Source organism: Ursus americanus, chromosome 4, assembly GCF_024610735.1.
Source record: "Ursus americanus isolate L20-20 chromosome 4, mUrsAme1.1.p, whole genome shotgun sequence".
NCBI classification, from domain to species: Eukaryota; Metazoa; Chordata; class Mammalia; order Carnivora; family Ursidae; genus Ursus; species Ursus americanus.
Genome location: NC_142130.1, coordinates 90,743,717 through 90,759,300, shown reverse-complemented (window position 1 = coordinate 90,759,300; position 15,584 = coordinate 90,743,717). Strand labels below are relative to the sequence as shown.

At 44.7% G+C, this 15,584-nt stretch overlaps 1 protein-coding gene across 1 annotated transcript; it reads right to left on the bottom strand.

Moving 5' to 3' along the window:
- Positions 1-2,800: 2,800 nt before the first annotated feature.
- LOC123802641 (carbonyl reductase [NADPH] 1-like) lies at positions 2,801-14,916 on the bottom strand. The gene is made up of 3 exons (XM_087861320.1): positions 14,628-14,916; positions 13,809-13,916; positions 2,801-3,315 (listed from the first exon to the last, which is right to left on the bottom strand). The coding sequence occupies exons 1-3, from the start codon at positions 14,914-14,916 to the stop codon at positions 2,834-2,836; spliced, it is 879 nt and encodes a 292-aa protein (XP_087717446.1). The 3' UTR covers positions 2,801-2,833.
- Between the last annotated feature and the right edge of the window lie 668 nt (positions 14,917-15,584).

Genomic DNA, 15,584 nt, shown 5'->3' with positions numbered 1-15,584 from the left:
CAGGAAGATAAACATGTGTGCCTGGAGATCCTGGAATATTCTAGGTAGGTGACAGATTTTAGGGGCGCCTTATGAATTGGAGGTAGTGAAGGTTCCACTAGCCTAACTAGATCATTCAGAGAGAGGGAAGGGGGAAGGTGATGCCTGTGTTGTTGACCAGCATGTCCAGTACCTCGTGGAAATCAAGCAGGAAATCAAGCAGGGCACAGATGCTCTGTAGGTTGTCGATGTCCAGCAGGTGGAAGCATGGTTGTGAGCACCATGTCTCCAGAGAACTGCTAGCACAGGACACATGTGATGGTGAAGTAGTGCCTAGTTGGGCCCAGTCACCAGTGCCCCATGGCTGCAGGCCTACTAGGATGAGTGAGGCAATGGATGTGTAGAGCAGACATGGTGGGTCATTGAGGGTGCATGCTGTGAGGGCCTGGCCACAGTCAAATGCCAGTAGAACTGTGTTCTAGGATCCAGTGCTGTGACTGTGAAAGCCCAAGGCCCCACCCTTGTTCCCCCTCAAAGTAGGATCCAAATGTTCCAGAAGGTGTCCTAGTGACCCCACACCATGTCTGCCAGGGATATACCCTGACCCCAAGCAGGACTCTGTTCTCTTAGGATCTTACCTCTGAGCCAAGCAATGGTTCAGGTTGGACTGATTTGCTCCCCAAAACAGAGGTGATTGGTCATGGTTAATAGGGGGTTAGAGATTCATGGTAGTTGAACTAAAATTATTTTGGGAAAACCTCAACAGAAAAAAAGGAATATAAAGATTGCCTTGGCAGTGTGTCCTTCCTCTGCAGAATGGGAATGGTTGCTTCCTTCCAAGATGCAGTGAAATTGCTTGCACAAGGGAAGTACTTCTGAGGATACAGATCCCCTTGCTTTCTTAGAAGAAACTCAAGAGGAGGAAATAGAGAATTAGGTCCTGGGCTGAGATTTGGCTGTGGGCAGGGCTCTCCCTCTGTGTGATTCCAGGGGCCACGAAAAGGGAGGGGATGTTTATGAAGCTCATTGTGGGCCAAGGTACTGATTGGAATGTTTGATTTAATGATTATATAATCCCCTGTATGCCTAAAGTGCCTGCATTTTGTTTTGTTTAAGGTCACAGTTAATAAGTGTTATATATAATTAGGTGTTATTTTTAAAATATTGAGGAAAAAAGATCTTTATGATACCAGAATATATTTCCAAACTAGCAGTAGAGATGCTATTGTCTTGTCCTAGACATTGGCATTCCGCATGGGTCAGTTTAGAATTACAAGCAAAGAGAGGAAATTAACAGCCCTGTTAAATGGCAAAACTTGTAAAGGGGAAACCTCACTTTTAAATAAAGAGCCTTCTCTTATGTCAGGGGCCATCAGTTTTCATTTCTGTTAGCTGAAGACCCCTGGTGAAGAGTGAAAAGTAATCATGAGAGGAGACGGGTCTGTAGCACATGGATACTTCTGTGAGGGGAGGGACATCGTGGGCGTTCACTGAGCCCACGGGGAGCCAGCCTGGGTGCGGGGCAGTGGGAACTTCTGCTCAGGGCCATGATGTGTCAGGCCCCACTACAGGGGCTCATGATGGAGGACACTTTGCCCAGCCATTGTTTTCAGCCTGTCCACCTGTATCAGTTCACTTCCTCTTCATAGCAGTGCTATGACATACCCCCCTTGTACACCTGAGGACACTGACAAAGAGCAACATGCAGGATTTTGCTCAAGGTCACCTGGTTAGGTGGTAGAGCCAGGACCTTTTGGTGTCTAGATGTTTGTGTTGAGAGCTTTCAAAGAGGACAGTGGAAAGAATAGTATTGTGGACAGCCATGTCTTCACCAGACTAGCCGCAACAATGACGAATGTTTCACTGTCGTTACGTGTTCCCCTTCTGTTGGTATTTTGCTGACCCGTGTTAATGTTACAAACCCGGTGACCCTTTATCCCTACATGAATAACACATTCACCTTGGGGAGATTTGACAATCATTCTTTCATTTCCATTGATACCCATCCACATTCACTTTCCCCTCGTCTCAGCTTGTCCTAGGGATGTACCTTAAGCGCCCACTCCCGTTTCACACCTCGCAGTTGTTTTTCCCCCAGTGAGTTTGATATTTAACGAGACCACAGAGGATGTCTGTCCTTCATGGGCTCACCTGTGTCATCGTAGAGACTGATCAAGTATGCTGGCCAGTGAAATCCAGCCCCATTCATGGTTACTATATGGCCTGTGGTGACTTTCAAGCTACGACAGCAGATTTGAGTAGGTCCAACAGAGACCACTGGCCTTGGAAAGGCAAAAAATACTTATTATCTGGCTCTTTCTCTAATGTTTACCAAGTGCTGAGTTAAACTGTCCCTTCTCTTGATATGATGTAGGGTCTGTTAGAGTTTTGGGCTGCTTGGCATGGAGCAGTCTGTGCACATGGACACGTACTTAGATTGTTTATTCATCTATGATGTTCATTCATCGTCATCGATTCCACTTTTTCTTAAGTTTATTTATTTATTTATTTATTTATTTATTTATTTATTTATTTTTGTAGTGTTCAACGATTCATTAGTTGCATATAACACCCAGTGCTCATCACAACATGTGCCCTCCTTAATACCCATCACCAGCTACACCATCCCCCCACCCCCTTCCCCTCTGAAACTCTCGGTTTGTTTCTCAAAGTCATACTTTTTCTTTTATATCACAGAAAAAATCTCAGAAAACTACAGAATTTTGTAGCCAATTCAGGGTGAGTACTCGATAGGGGTGGAGATTCTTTTTTTTTTTTTCTTTCTTTTTTTTTTTTGGGTAAGGATATTGTTGACGACAGTGTAAGAGTTGTTTTGGTCAAATCATGTCAGATATCAAAATGGAACCCATGAAGGGAACTGAGAGAGGAGTCCCCATTGTTCAACTTTCTTCTCCATAAGAAAGTCTCCATGAGGTCTCTCTGCATCTGATGGCAAAAGGGCCAAGTAGACAGGGTCCTCTGCTGCTTCTTCTGGGCTTTTGATGCCTTTTGGTCCACCCATATCTGTTCTCACCCACCCAGGGCAGCAGGCATTCAGGAGGATCTTGTCCCCTCTCCTCTGCTCACTGAAGTTCCTGGCATGGATTCTGGACAGGACCGTAACACCCATCTTGGACACTGCATATGTGACTACTTTTATATCAGGCCAGCCCTCCTTCTTGTGCACTCCGTTCTTTATGTCATCCACGAATTTCTTCATGAGCACCCCCAGCTCCTCTTCTGTGATGGTCTCATTCAGAAATTTCTGCTGCAGTTCTGGGCTGCACGATTTAAGGGCTGCGAAGCTCATTATGCTAGACACATTCACCACTCTGCCTAAAATGCAACAGAGAGTCATGTAGCATGGCATGCACGAGGATGATGAATACCGAAACTGCTAGTATTTTGTCCATTTGGGAGACAATTCCCAGTTGGCTGAGTGTTAGTGAAGACTGCCTCTGTAAGTGACAGACATGATACAGTCTTGAACCTTGTCTTACCCATAATGTCTCAGAGGATGTCAGAGAAATGATCTAATGGGACTGGGCACTGTCCAGACATTCCATAAAGAGAAGAAAGTGCCTTATACAGGAACACACTGAGCAGAATGTAAGGAGGTGCTCAGTGTAACGTGAGTAGAGAGCCACTTTTCCTCATAGGTCTCCTTTAGGACCATCTGAAGATCTTGTGGTAGGGTAGTGCTCTATGAACAACTGTCTATTAACCAATGAGCAGCTGATTAGTTTATAGATGAACTTTTGAAGGTGAACAGACAGCATCAGGTTTGGGAGGCTGTCATTCTGCTGTAGCAGGTAGAAAGAAATCACCTCAGTGGGGTGGGCTGTATGCTATTCTCTCTTGATTTGGGAATCATCATCTCAGGAGCAGTGACAAAATGCCCGGCAATATGGTCATGGAAAGGGGCAGAGGAAAAGTGACATGTTAAAGAGATGGTATGAAAAGAAATGAAGTCCGGGGGGAGGAAAGAAGATGGTGGAGGAGTAGGGGACCCCTATTTCAGCCGGTCCACTGAGTTGAGCTGGATATCTATCAGACCATCCTGAACACCCACGAAATCAGCCCGAGTCACAGGAAGCTACATCTGGATCTCTACAAACGAACATCTCTGGCACTGGGTATCAAGGTACGAAGTGGGGAGCCGTGAATCCACGCACAGATATTGGAAGATAAATGGAAGGGGGAAGGAGTTGCTGCACTCGGATGCCAGGAAGCAGTAGTCATCAGCACTGGGGAGCAGGCCGGACTTGTGGACTGGTAGCTGTGGGGAAAACAGATTGAAACTGGGAGCTCGGGAGCACGTGTGGGAACCGGGGGCGTCTGGCGGTGTTAGAAGCACAAAGGAGAGAGACGTGCAGGCCCTGGAAGTGAGGGCTGGGACACCGGCTGTGCGGCGCACAACCCAGGACACTGCAGGGTTTTTGGCAGCACCAACACAAACAAAGTTAAAGCGGCCAAGAGAGCTCAGTGGAGAGCAGACTGCGATTTCTCTGTTCTGAGACAGAGGCTAGGATACGGCCACTGCTGCTCTGGCTCGCAGAAGAGTCACAGAAAACTGCCAGGGAAAGCCGCCAGAGAACAGAAGCCCAGAAAGACCAGTTCTCACTGAGCACCCCCCCACCCCCCGGGGATGGGGCAACTCTACCCAAACAGGGTTGCCTGAGTATCAGCGCGGCAGGCCCCTCCCCCAGAAGGCAAGCTAAAAAATCAAGAAGCCCACAACCCTAAGGTCCCTATAAGACAAGTGCACATTGCTTGGGTTCTGGTCAATAACTGGGACTCTGTACATCCCCACAACCACACCTCATCAGAATGACAAGGAGGAGGAACCCCCAACAAAGGAAAGAAACACAGACTGTGGCCTCTGCCACAGAATTAATGGACATTGATATAACCAAATTGTCAGAAATGGAGTTCAGAGTAACATTGGTCAAGATGACGTGTAGGCTTGAAAAAATATTAATGAAAATATAGAATCTCTAAGGGCTGCAATGAGAACAAATCTGCTGGAAATTAAGAATGCTATGAATCAAATGCAGTCTAAACTGGATGCTCTGACGGCCAGGATAAACGAGGCAGAAGAACGAATTAGTAAGTTAGAGGAAGAAATGATAGAAAAGAAGGAAAGAGAAGAAACATGGCTTAAAAAACTCCACTTTCAAGAAAAAAGACTACAGGAGATTACTGACTCAATGAAACATTCCAATGTCAGAATCATCAGCATCCCTGAGGGCTGGAGAAAGAGAGAGGTCTAGAAGAGATATTTAAACAAATTGTAGCTGAGAACTTCCCTAATCTGGTGAAGGAAACAAGTATTCGTGTCCAAGAGGCAGAGAAGACCCCTCCCAAGATCAATGAGAACAGACCAACACCATGTCATATAATAGTACAATTCGCAAATCTTAGATCCAAGGAAACAATCTTGAAAGCGGCGAGGGGGAAGAGATTCCTCACGTACAGAGGGGGGAACATCAGAATAATGTCAGACCTGTCTACAGAGACCTGGCAAGGCAGAAAAAGCTGGTAAGACATGTTCAGAGCACTAAATGAGAAGAACATGGAGCCAAGGAAACTTTATCCAGCAAGGCTGTCATTCAAAATGGATGGAGAGACAAGGAGCTTCCAAGACCAGCAGAAACTGAAAGAATATGTGACCACCAAGCCAGCCCTACAAGAAATATTAAGGGGGTTCTATAAAAGTAAAAAGACCCCAAGAGTGATACAGAACAGAAATTTACAAACTATAGAAACAAAGACTTCACAGGCAACATGACAACATTAAAATCATATCTCTCAATAATCACTCTCAATGTGAATGGCCTAAATGCTCCCATAAACGCCACAGGGTTGCAGATTGGATAAAAAGACATGACCCATCCATATGCTGTGTACAAGAGACTCATTTTGAACCTAAAGATACATCCAGACTGAAAGTGAAGGGATGGAGAACCATTTTTCATGCCAACAGACCTCAAAAGAAAGCTGGGGTAGCAATTCTCATATCAGACAGATTAGATTTTAAGCTAAAGACTGTAGTTAGAGATACAGAAGGACACTATATGATTCTTAAAGGATGTATCCAACAAGTGGATATGACAATTATAAATATCTATGCCCCCAACAGGGGAGCAGCTAGATACACAAGCCAACTCTTAACCAGAATAAAGAAACATATAGATAATAATACGTTAATAGTAGGGAACCTCAACACTCCACTCTCAGCAATAGACAGATGACCTAAGCAGAAAATCAACAAAGGGGGTGCCTGGGTGGCACAGCGGTTAAGCGTCTGCCTTCGGCTCAGGGCGTGATCCGGGCGTTATGGGATCGAGCCCCACGTCAGGCTCCTCCGCTATGAGCCTGCTTCTTCCTCTCCCACTCCCCCTGCTTGTGTTCCCTCTCTCGCTGGCTGTCTCTATCTCTGTCAAATAAATAAATAAAATCTTTAAGAAAAAAAAAAAGAAAATCAACAAAGAAACAGAGCTTTGAATGACATACTAGACCAGATGGACCTCATAGATATATACAGAACACTACACCCCAGAACAACAGAATAATCATTCTTTTCGAATGCACATGGAACGTTCTCCAGAATAGACCTTATACTGGGTCACAAAACAGGTCTCAACTGATACCAAAAGACTGAAATTATTCCCTGCATATTCTCGGACAATGCTTTGAAATTGGAACTCAATCACAAGGAAAAACTTGGAAGAAACTCAAACACTTGGAAACCAAGAACCATCCTGCTCAAGAATGATTGGGTAAACCAGGAAGTTAAAAATCAATTTAAACAATTTACGGAGACCAACGAGAATGAAAACAGAATGGTCCAAAACCTATGGGACACTGCAAAGGCTCTCCTAAGGGGAAAATACATAGCCATCCAAGCCTCACTCAAAAGAATAGAAAAATCTAAAATGCAGTCCTTATATTCTCACCTCAAGAAGCTGGAGCTGGAACAGAAGAACAGGCCTAAACCACGCACGAGAAAGCAGTTGGTCAAGATTAGAGCAGAGATCAATGAATCAGAAACCAGAAGCACAGTAGAGCAGATCAACAGAACTAGAAGCTAGTTCTTTGAAAGAATAAATAAGATCAATAAGCCACTGGCCAGACTTATTTAAAAGAATAGAGAAAGGACCCAAATTAATAAAATTATGAATGAAAGGGGAGAGGTCACAACCAACAGCAATGAAATAGGAAGGATTATTAGAAACTTTTATCAACAGCTTTATGCCAATAAATTAAACAACCTGGAAGAAATGGATGCCTTCCTGGAAACCTATAAGCTACCAAGACTGCAACAGGAAGAAATTGATTATTTAAACAGACTGATTAATTATGAAGAGTTTGAAGCAGTGATCAAAAACCTCCCCAAAAACAAGAGTCCAGGGCCTGACAGATTCCCCAGGGAATTCTACCAAACATTCAAAGAAGAAATAATACCCATTCTCTTGAAGCTGTTTCAAAAAATGGAAACAGAAGGAAAACTACCAAACTCATTCTATGAGGCCAGTATTACCTTGATCCCCAAACCAGGCAAAGACCCCATCAAAAAGGAGAATTACAGACCGATATCCCTGATGAATATGGATGCCAAAATTCTCAATAAGATCCTAGCTAATAGGATCCAACAGTACATTAAGAGGATTATCCATCATGACCAAGTGAGATTCATCGCTGGGATGCAAGGGTCGTTCAACATTCACAAATTGATCAGTGTGATAAAGCATATCAACAAGAAAAGAGTCAAGAACCATATGATCCTCTCGATGCAGAAAAAGCATTTGACAAAATACAGCATCCTTTCCTGATTAAAACCCTTCAGAGTGTAGGGATAGAGGGTACATTCCTCAATTTCATAAAAACCATCTATGAAAAGCCTACAGCAAATATCATTCTCAATGGGGAAAAGCTAAAAGCCTTTCCCTTAAGATCGGGAACACGACAAGGATGCCCACTCTTGCTATTATTATTCAACATAGTACTAGAAGTCCTTGCAACAGCAATCAGACAACAAAAAGGGATAAAAGGTATTCAAATCAGCAAAGAAGTAGTCAAACTGTCCCTCTCCGCAGATGACATGATACTCTATATGGAAAACCCAAAAGACTCCACCCCCAAACTACTAGAAGTTATAGAGCAATTCAGTAATGTGGCGGGATACAAAATCAATGCTCAGAAATCAGTTGCATTTCTATACACAAACAATGAGACTGAAGAAAGAGAAATTAGGGAATCGATTCCATTTACAATAGCACCAAAAATCATACATTATCTCGGAATTAACTTAACTAGAGATGTAAAGGATCTATATTCTAGAAACTACAAATCACTCTTGAAAGACATTGAAGAGGGGCGCCTGGGTAGCGCAATCGTTAAGCGTCTGCCTTCGGCTCAGGGCGTGATCCTGGCGTTCCGGGATCGAGTCCCACATCGGGCTCCTCGGCTGGGAGCCTGCTTCTTCCTCTCCCTCTCCCCTGCTGTGTTCCCTCTCTCGCTGGCTGTCTCTCTGTCACATAAATAAATAAAATCTTTAAAAAAAACCCAGACATTGAAGAAGACACAAAAAGATGGAAAAATGTTCCATGCTCATGGATTGGAAGAATAAACATAGTTAAATTGTCTATGCTACCCAGAGCAATGTACACTTTCAATGCCATCCCGATCAAAATACCAATGACATTTTTCAAAGAAGTGGAACAAACAGCCCTTATAATTTGTGTGGAACCAGAAAAGGCCCCGAATCGCCAAGGAACTGTTGAAAAGGAAAAACAAATCTGGGGGCATCATGTTGCTGGATTTCAAGCTATGCTACAAAGCTGTGATCACAAAGACAGCATGGTACTGGCAAAAAACAGACACATTGACCAATGGAACAGAATAGAGAACCCAGAAATGGACCCTCAGCTCTTTGGGCAACTAATCTTTGACAAAGCAGGAAAAAACATCCAGTGGAAAGAAGGCAGTCTCTTTAATAAATGGTGCTGGGAAAATTGGACAGCTATATGTAAAAGAATGAAACTTGACCACTCTCTCACATCATACACAAAGATAAACTCCAAATGGATGAAAGACCTCAATATGAGACAGGAATCCATCAAAATCATAGAGGAGAACATAGTCTGCAACCTCTTTGACATCGGCCACAGCAACTTTTTTCATGACACATCTCCAAAGGTAAGAGAAACAAAAGAAAAAGTGGGGGCGCCTGGGTGGCACAGCGGTTAAGCGTCTGCCTTCAGCTCAGGGCGTGATCCCGGCGTTATGGGATCGAGCCCCACATCAGGCTCCTCCGCTATGAGCCTGCTTCTTCCTCTCCCACTCCCCCTGCTTGTGTTCCCTCTCTCGCTGGCTGTCTCTATCTGTGTCAAATAAATAAATAAAATCTTTAAAAAAAAAGTGAACTTGTGGGACTTCATCAAGATCAAAAGCTTTTGCACAGCCAAGGAAACTGTCGAAAAAACTAAGAGGCAGCCCATGGAATGGGAGAAGATATTTGCAAATGACACTACAGATTAAAGATTAGTATCCAAGATCTACAAAGAACTTCTCAAACTCAATACACAGGAAACAAATAATCAAATCAAAAAATGGGCAGAAGATATGAACAGACACTTTTCCAATGAAGACATACAAATGGCTAACAGACACATGAAAAAATGTTCAAAATCATTAGCCATCAGGGAAATTCAAATCAAAACCACACTGAGATACCACCTTATGCCAGTTAGAATGGCAAAAATTGACAAGGCAGGAAACAGTAAATGTTGGAGAGGATGTGGAGAAAGGGGATCCCTCTTACACTGTTGGTGGGAATGCATGTTGGTACAGCCACTCTGGAAAACAGTGTGGAGGTCCCTTAAAAAGTTAAAAGTTGAGCTACCCTATGATCCAGCAATTGCACTACTGGGTATTTACCCCAAAGATACAGACGTAGTGAGAGAAGGGCTATATGCACCCCAATGTTCATAGCAGCATTGTCCACAATAGCCAAACTGTGGAAGGAGCTGAGATGCCCTTCAACAGATGACTGGATTAAGAAGATGTGGTCCATATATACAATGGAATATTGCTCAGCCATCAAAAAGAATGATTTCACAACATTTGCTGCAACATGGACGGGACTGGAAGAGATAATGCTAAGCGAAATAAGTCAAGCAGACAAAGACAATTATCATATGGTTTCACTCATTTATGGAACATAAGAAGTAGGAAGATCAGTAGGAGAAGAAAGGGAAGAAGGGGGGGGGTAAACAGAAGGGGGAATGAACCACGAGAGACTATGGACTCTGGGAAACAAACTGAGGGCTTCAGAGGGGAGGGGGGATGGGGATTGGGATAGACCGGTGATGGGTATTAAGGAGGGCATGGATTGCATGGAGCACTGGGTGTTATATGCAAGTAATGAATCATGGAACACTACATCAAAAACTAGGGATGTACTGTATGGTGACTAACATAACATAATAAAAAATTATTATTAAAAAAATAAATGGGGGGCGCCTGGGTGGCACAGTGGTTAAGCGTCTGCCTCCGGCTCAGGGCGTGATCCCGGCATTATGGGATCGAGCCCTACGTCAGGCTCCTCCGCTATGAGCCTGCTTCTTCCTCTCCCACTCCCCCTGCCTGTGTTCCCTCTCTCGCTGGCTGTCTCTATCTCTGTCGAATAAATAAATAAAATCTTTAAAAATATATAAAAAAATAAATGGGTGATAGGTATCAAGGAGAGCACTTGTTGGATGAGCACTGAGTGTTGTATGTAAGTGATGAATCACTAAATTCTATTCTTCAAACGAATACTACAGTATATGTTAGCTAACTTGAATTTAAATTAAAAAATATTTTAGTGAGTTCTTCCCAGATACATATTACTTACCACTACATCTAACTCTCTTACAATAGAAATAATACATGTTCATGATTGAAAATTGCAAAACACAGAAGTGTGTGAAATAGAACAAGATGCGGCAGAGGGACCTACACTGCGTAATTTGTATACTAGAAGGGAGGCTATCTTTACTCACAGGAGCTTGCGATCATTTTCTTATGTTACTGTGGTGGAGACAGTAGATGGAGAAACTCTACTAACTTTCTGTAGGCTGTTTGTAATGAAGTGATGACGTCTTTCCTATTCTGTACTGTCTATCTCAGGAAGTCTAGTATTAGTTGTGAAAATATTGACCCTTGTATATGAGGGAAATCTGATGGGGAGTAGGCTTCATTTGGAGAGGGGGCTCTAATGAAAAATACTTAAGGACCTTGAGTAGTGGGGAGAACCATGAATTTGGATGCCACATGTCCTTGGTCTGGAACAAGCTGTGTTTGTGACCTTGAGATGTATTATTCCTCCATGTTCTAAATAGGGACAATATATAAAATGCCTAGCACATGACATCTAGAAATGTCCAGCCACCTATCCTTTCTAGAACCACAACATGACAGTGTGTGTGTGTGTGTGTGTGTGTCTGAGAGAGAGAGAGAGAGAGAGAGAGAGAGAGAGAGAGATTCCTTCAGTACTGCAATTTTCCCACCAAGTCCTCTAGTAGTTTTTCAGAGTACAGGATGTTGCAAAGCAGGACCTTCTCAAATGAAGGTTGAGAACACCTTCTTTAAGGATTCCTTGGTAGTGTAGCCTTAACAAGTCTGTATTTCCTCCTACTTTAGCTAATACCTGATGAACAAGAGTATTCAGATTTCAAATGTTTGCTCGATTCCTGAGACATGAGTATACCTTAATATCTTTTTGAAATAAGAGCATAATATAATTTAAAGAGAAAAGGGAAGGACAGCAGTTAATGACTTTAAAGAGCATATCCTTCAAATTCAGAACTATGAATTTGGAGGACTGGGATGGAAAAGCCGTGGAGTGCGGGATGGGATGTACACGGCCTAGATACTGACTGCTGGTTAAGAAGGCAGGCAATTGTAGATTCTTATCTTTTTTGTTTGTTTGTTTGTTTGTTTTTTGGCTAAATTATTTCAGTAAAACTCTTTTTGAAGGAAGAATTTAAAAAGAAGAAGAATCAACATCTGCTATTCCTCATTGTTCTCAGGCTCACAATTGTCTTTTGTTTTGTCCTTCTTTGCCAAAAAACAGAGCAAACTCGGGCCTCTGGAATGTGTTCTGCACCCACAGAGAACTGGTGAAGTCATTTAAGATTGTTTTTTGTGTCTTAGGTTGTGAAGTATGGGAGAGGAGTGACAGTATTGGCTTTTGATTATCCTAGCTCGGATTTCTCCCAGATAGTTTCCCCAAAGAGGGTAAAGTCCTGGTAACATGGCCGCAGTGGCTGCCATCCCCCCAACTAATGGAAGAACTCTCCTTTTTCAAAAGGCAAGAAAACTCTGCTTTCCCACTGAGAAGATAACTTGCATTTCCATGTCCAGGAAGTCTAGTTTCCCTGAGGCAAGATGAATTATTTGATGAGAACCTGCCTTAGCAAATGCAGGAGAACACTCCTCTTTCTGGTCCAAGGCCAACACACTGCATGGACCAACACTGTTCAGTCAGTGAGAAAAATTTCTCGGCCAGAAGTCATTTTTGCCTCCTAAGGGAATACCTGTAGGATGTGTGGTCGTGGCACAAGGAATCCATCCCACTCAAGTGTTGTGGTGAGTGAAGGAGTCGGTGATATCTGAGAGCTGCGCTTTGAGATGCCAGTGAAGCCAGTGTTAGAAGAGGTCGTAGAACTTTCCCAGACAGAAGGGGAATCGGGGCAGAATGTAGTGTACCCGCATGTCGTTGGTTCAAGCCAGAGACCTTAATCTTTCTAAAATCATCATCTTGTCTTAAAGTGTAGTAAAAGGGTGGTGGTTCCCCGCATCACGTTCTCGTGGGGAAGTATTACAGTAGTTGACAAGCAAGGAATTCTGGGAGTTTGTTTTGTGCAGATCATTGAAGGGGAAGGGGAGTGGATGGGCCTGGAGTTTGGCAGGTCTGATGACAGAGATGCCTACAGGTGATGCCCAGGGCTTGGGCTTTGCTCCTGAAGGACTTTGGGAGTAAGCAAGCCCTCAGAGAGCACAGAGAATGCCCCGAGAGGAAGAGACTGAAGAAACAGGGCCTCTTAGGAAGGTTGCAATGATCCAGAAATGAAAGGCGAGTGTGTTGTAGAGCTGGGATGGAGGAGAGGCGTGGGGACAAAGCCCATAGGGCAACTCTGTGCAATAAGGAGGTGAGCATAATGACCTCTAGCTTCCTAGGGGGTGGATGGTATGGTCTGTGACCAAGATGACATGGGAAAAGAGTGAGTGTCATCTGGAAATGTTTTAGATGTTCAGATGGGTGCATGGGTTGGGGGCTGGAGGGATGGAATTTGGGGAGGGGGCGGGCATCCTGAGGAGAAGGAGAGGCAGGAAGAGAACGATGTGTGTCTGGAGCTCTGGGAATGTTGTAGGCAGGTGACTGATGTTAGGAGCCCTGAGAAGTTTGGAGAGTGAGGAATCCACTAGTCTGAATAGAATCCCTGGGAGAGAGGGAGAGGGAGAAGAAAGGGTCCAGGAAGGAATCCGCAGGGTTCTGCACCTATGAGTGAGACAGAGCAAGAAAAAGGCCTCTGTGAGGAAAGATTTGAATGATGACTTGACGGATAAGACAGAGGCAGTAGTGAGGGACCAGGGGGTCAGAGGGCACTGCTGACTGCAGGACGAGTGTGTAAGAGTCCTGAAGCAGAGGGGCACCTGTCTCCACCAAGGAGACCAGTGTGGCTGATCAGGGAGAGGGGCCTGGGCCTGTAGAGGAGGCCAGAGAGGCAGGGGCAGATCATGCCAGAAACACCACAGCTTGGGCCCCTGATGAGGCTCACCTTGGGGTTTCATTAGAGGCAGCAGTTCTGTGCACACAGCTTGGGTACCAAAGAAGTTTGTTTTCATGGTCACTTCTGCTTGAATATGAAGGGGTGTGGGATCACCAACTGTTAGGAGAAGAGGAGAATAGATTAAAATGTAGTAGCCATCTGAGAAGATTCCGTCAGTTGACAATAACATTTTCTTTCCATTTATAATCTGCTGAAATCTCAGCAATGTTGGGGTTAGTGAACAGTGTTGTCCCAGTGTGATTTATCTGGTGTGCTGATGTTGTGAAGCTTTGTAATTTGACACCATTGCTGTAAGCTAAGGGAAGGGTGCACGATGGGATATCTGTCTATGACTCTTTGTAATTTGTTGTTTATTGTATTCTATCTTTTTGTAGGAAATATTTATGTTTTATTAATATTATTATTAGTTCTCTTTAAGAATAAGCCATAAATGACTCTTTTTTTCCCCTAGTAACCAGCAGATGGTGCTTTTATTTTCTTTTTTATGCAGCCAAGAATGTTGTTTATTTTAAAATAAGTAAAAAATTCTTGTAAATACGCAACGTCCATACAGAGAGTTGGAAAAATCTGTTGAGGTCCCTGACAGTCTGATCCATGGCAGTGCCAAGAGGCTCTGTCTGGAAAGGCCTGCAACTTCTGGAGTTTTCTGCTCTCCCTGTGCCTCTAGTCTGACCTCCTTCCCTAGGGAGGCTGTTCTAGATCCCATCGGATCTCTGGGTCCCACAGTAGCATTCATGGACCATCCCTATCCCACCCTGGAGGTCCACCAAGGGAAGTCCCCTGTCCTAAGAGTTCCCATGTCCTTACTGTCGAAGGCAACGCCTGCATTGTTGACCAGCACATCCAGGCCTCCGTACTCCTTGCGCAGGAAGTCGCGCAGGACCCGGATACTCTGCAGGTCTTCGATGTCCAGCCGGTGGAAGCGGGGACTCAGGCCCTCGGCCTGGAGCTGCTGCACGGCCGCCCGGCCCCGCGCCTCGTCCCGCGCCGTGAGCACCACATCCCCCGAGAACTGCCGGCACAGGTCCCTTGTGATGGCAAAGCCGATGCCCTTGTTGGCCCCGGTCACTAACGCCACACGTGGAGCTGATGACATGGCTGCCAGGTGAGCAATCGGGGTGCTGTGCGGTGAGCGGATTGTGCTGTGGGCCACGCCAAAGAGTCGTGGTGCAGAGGTGTGGACACAGAGTGGTCTGTGGATCTGTATTTCAGATTGCCGTGCCTTGAGCCCGTGAGCCCAAGGCTCCGCCTCAGTCCCTCCATTAAAGGAGGGGCCAGATGTTCCAGAAGGTGTCCTAATAACGCTATACCAAGTCTGCCCCTTGTGGGGCTGCAACCTGAGCCCAACCAGGACTCTACCTCTTGGGATCCCTCCTCTGAGCCCAGGAATGGTTTGATTTGGACTGATGTGCTCCCAGAAAGCTGGTTGGTAATGGGTTAATATGCGGCTAGACAGGAGTACAGATATTGTCTTGGGAATGAGTCCTTCTTCCTCTGCAGAATGGGAATGGTTGGATTCTTCCAAGATGCAATGAAATTGCTGGCACAGGGAAATTCCTACTGAGGACACAGATCCTCTTGTTTTCTTAGGGAGAAATAGAGAATTCGGTCCTGTGCTGAGACTTAGCTGGGGGCAGGGCTCTCCCTCCGTGTGATTCCAGGGGCCCCCAGCGGGAGGGGATGTTTGTCATGATCACTGCATTTAACACCTCTGTCCCCTGTGCACGCGCGTGAGTGTGAGGGACGGCTGGGGAGCCCCGCTCA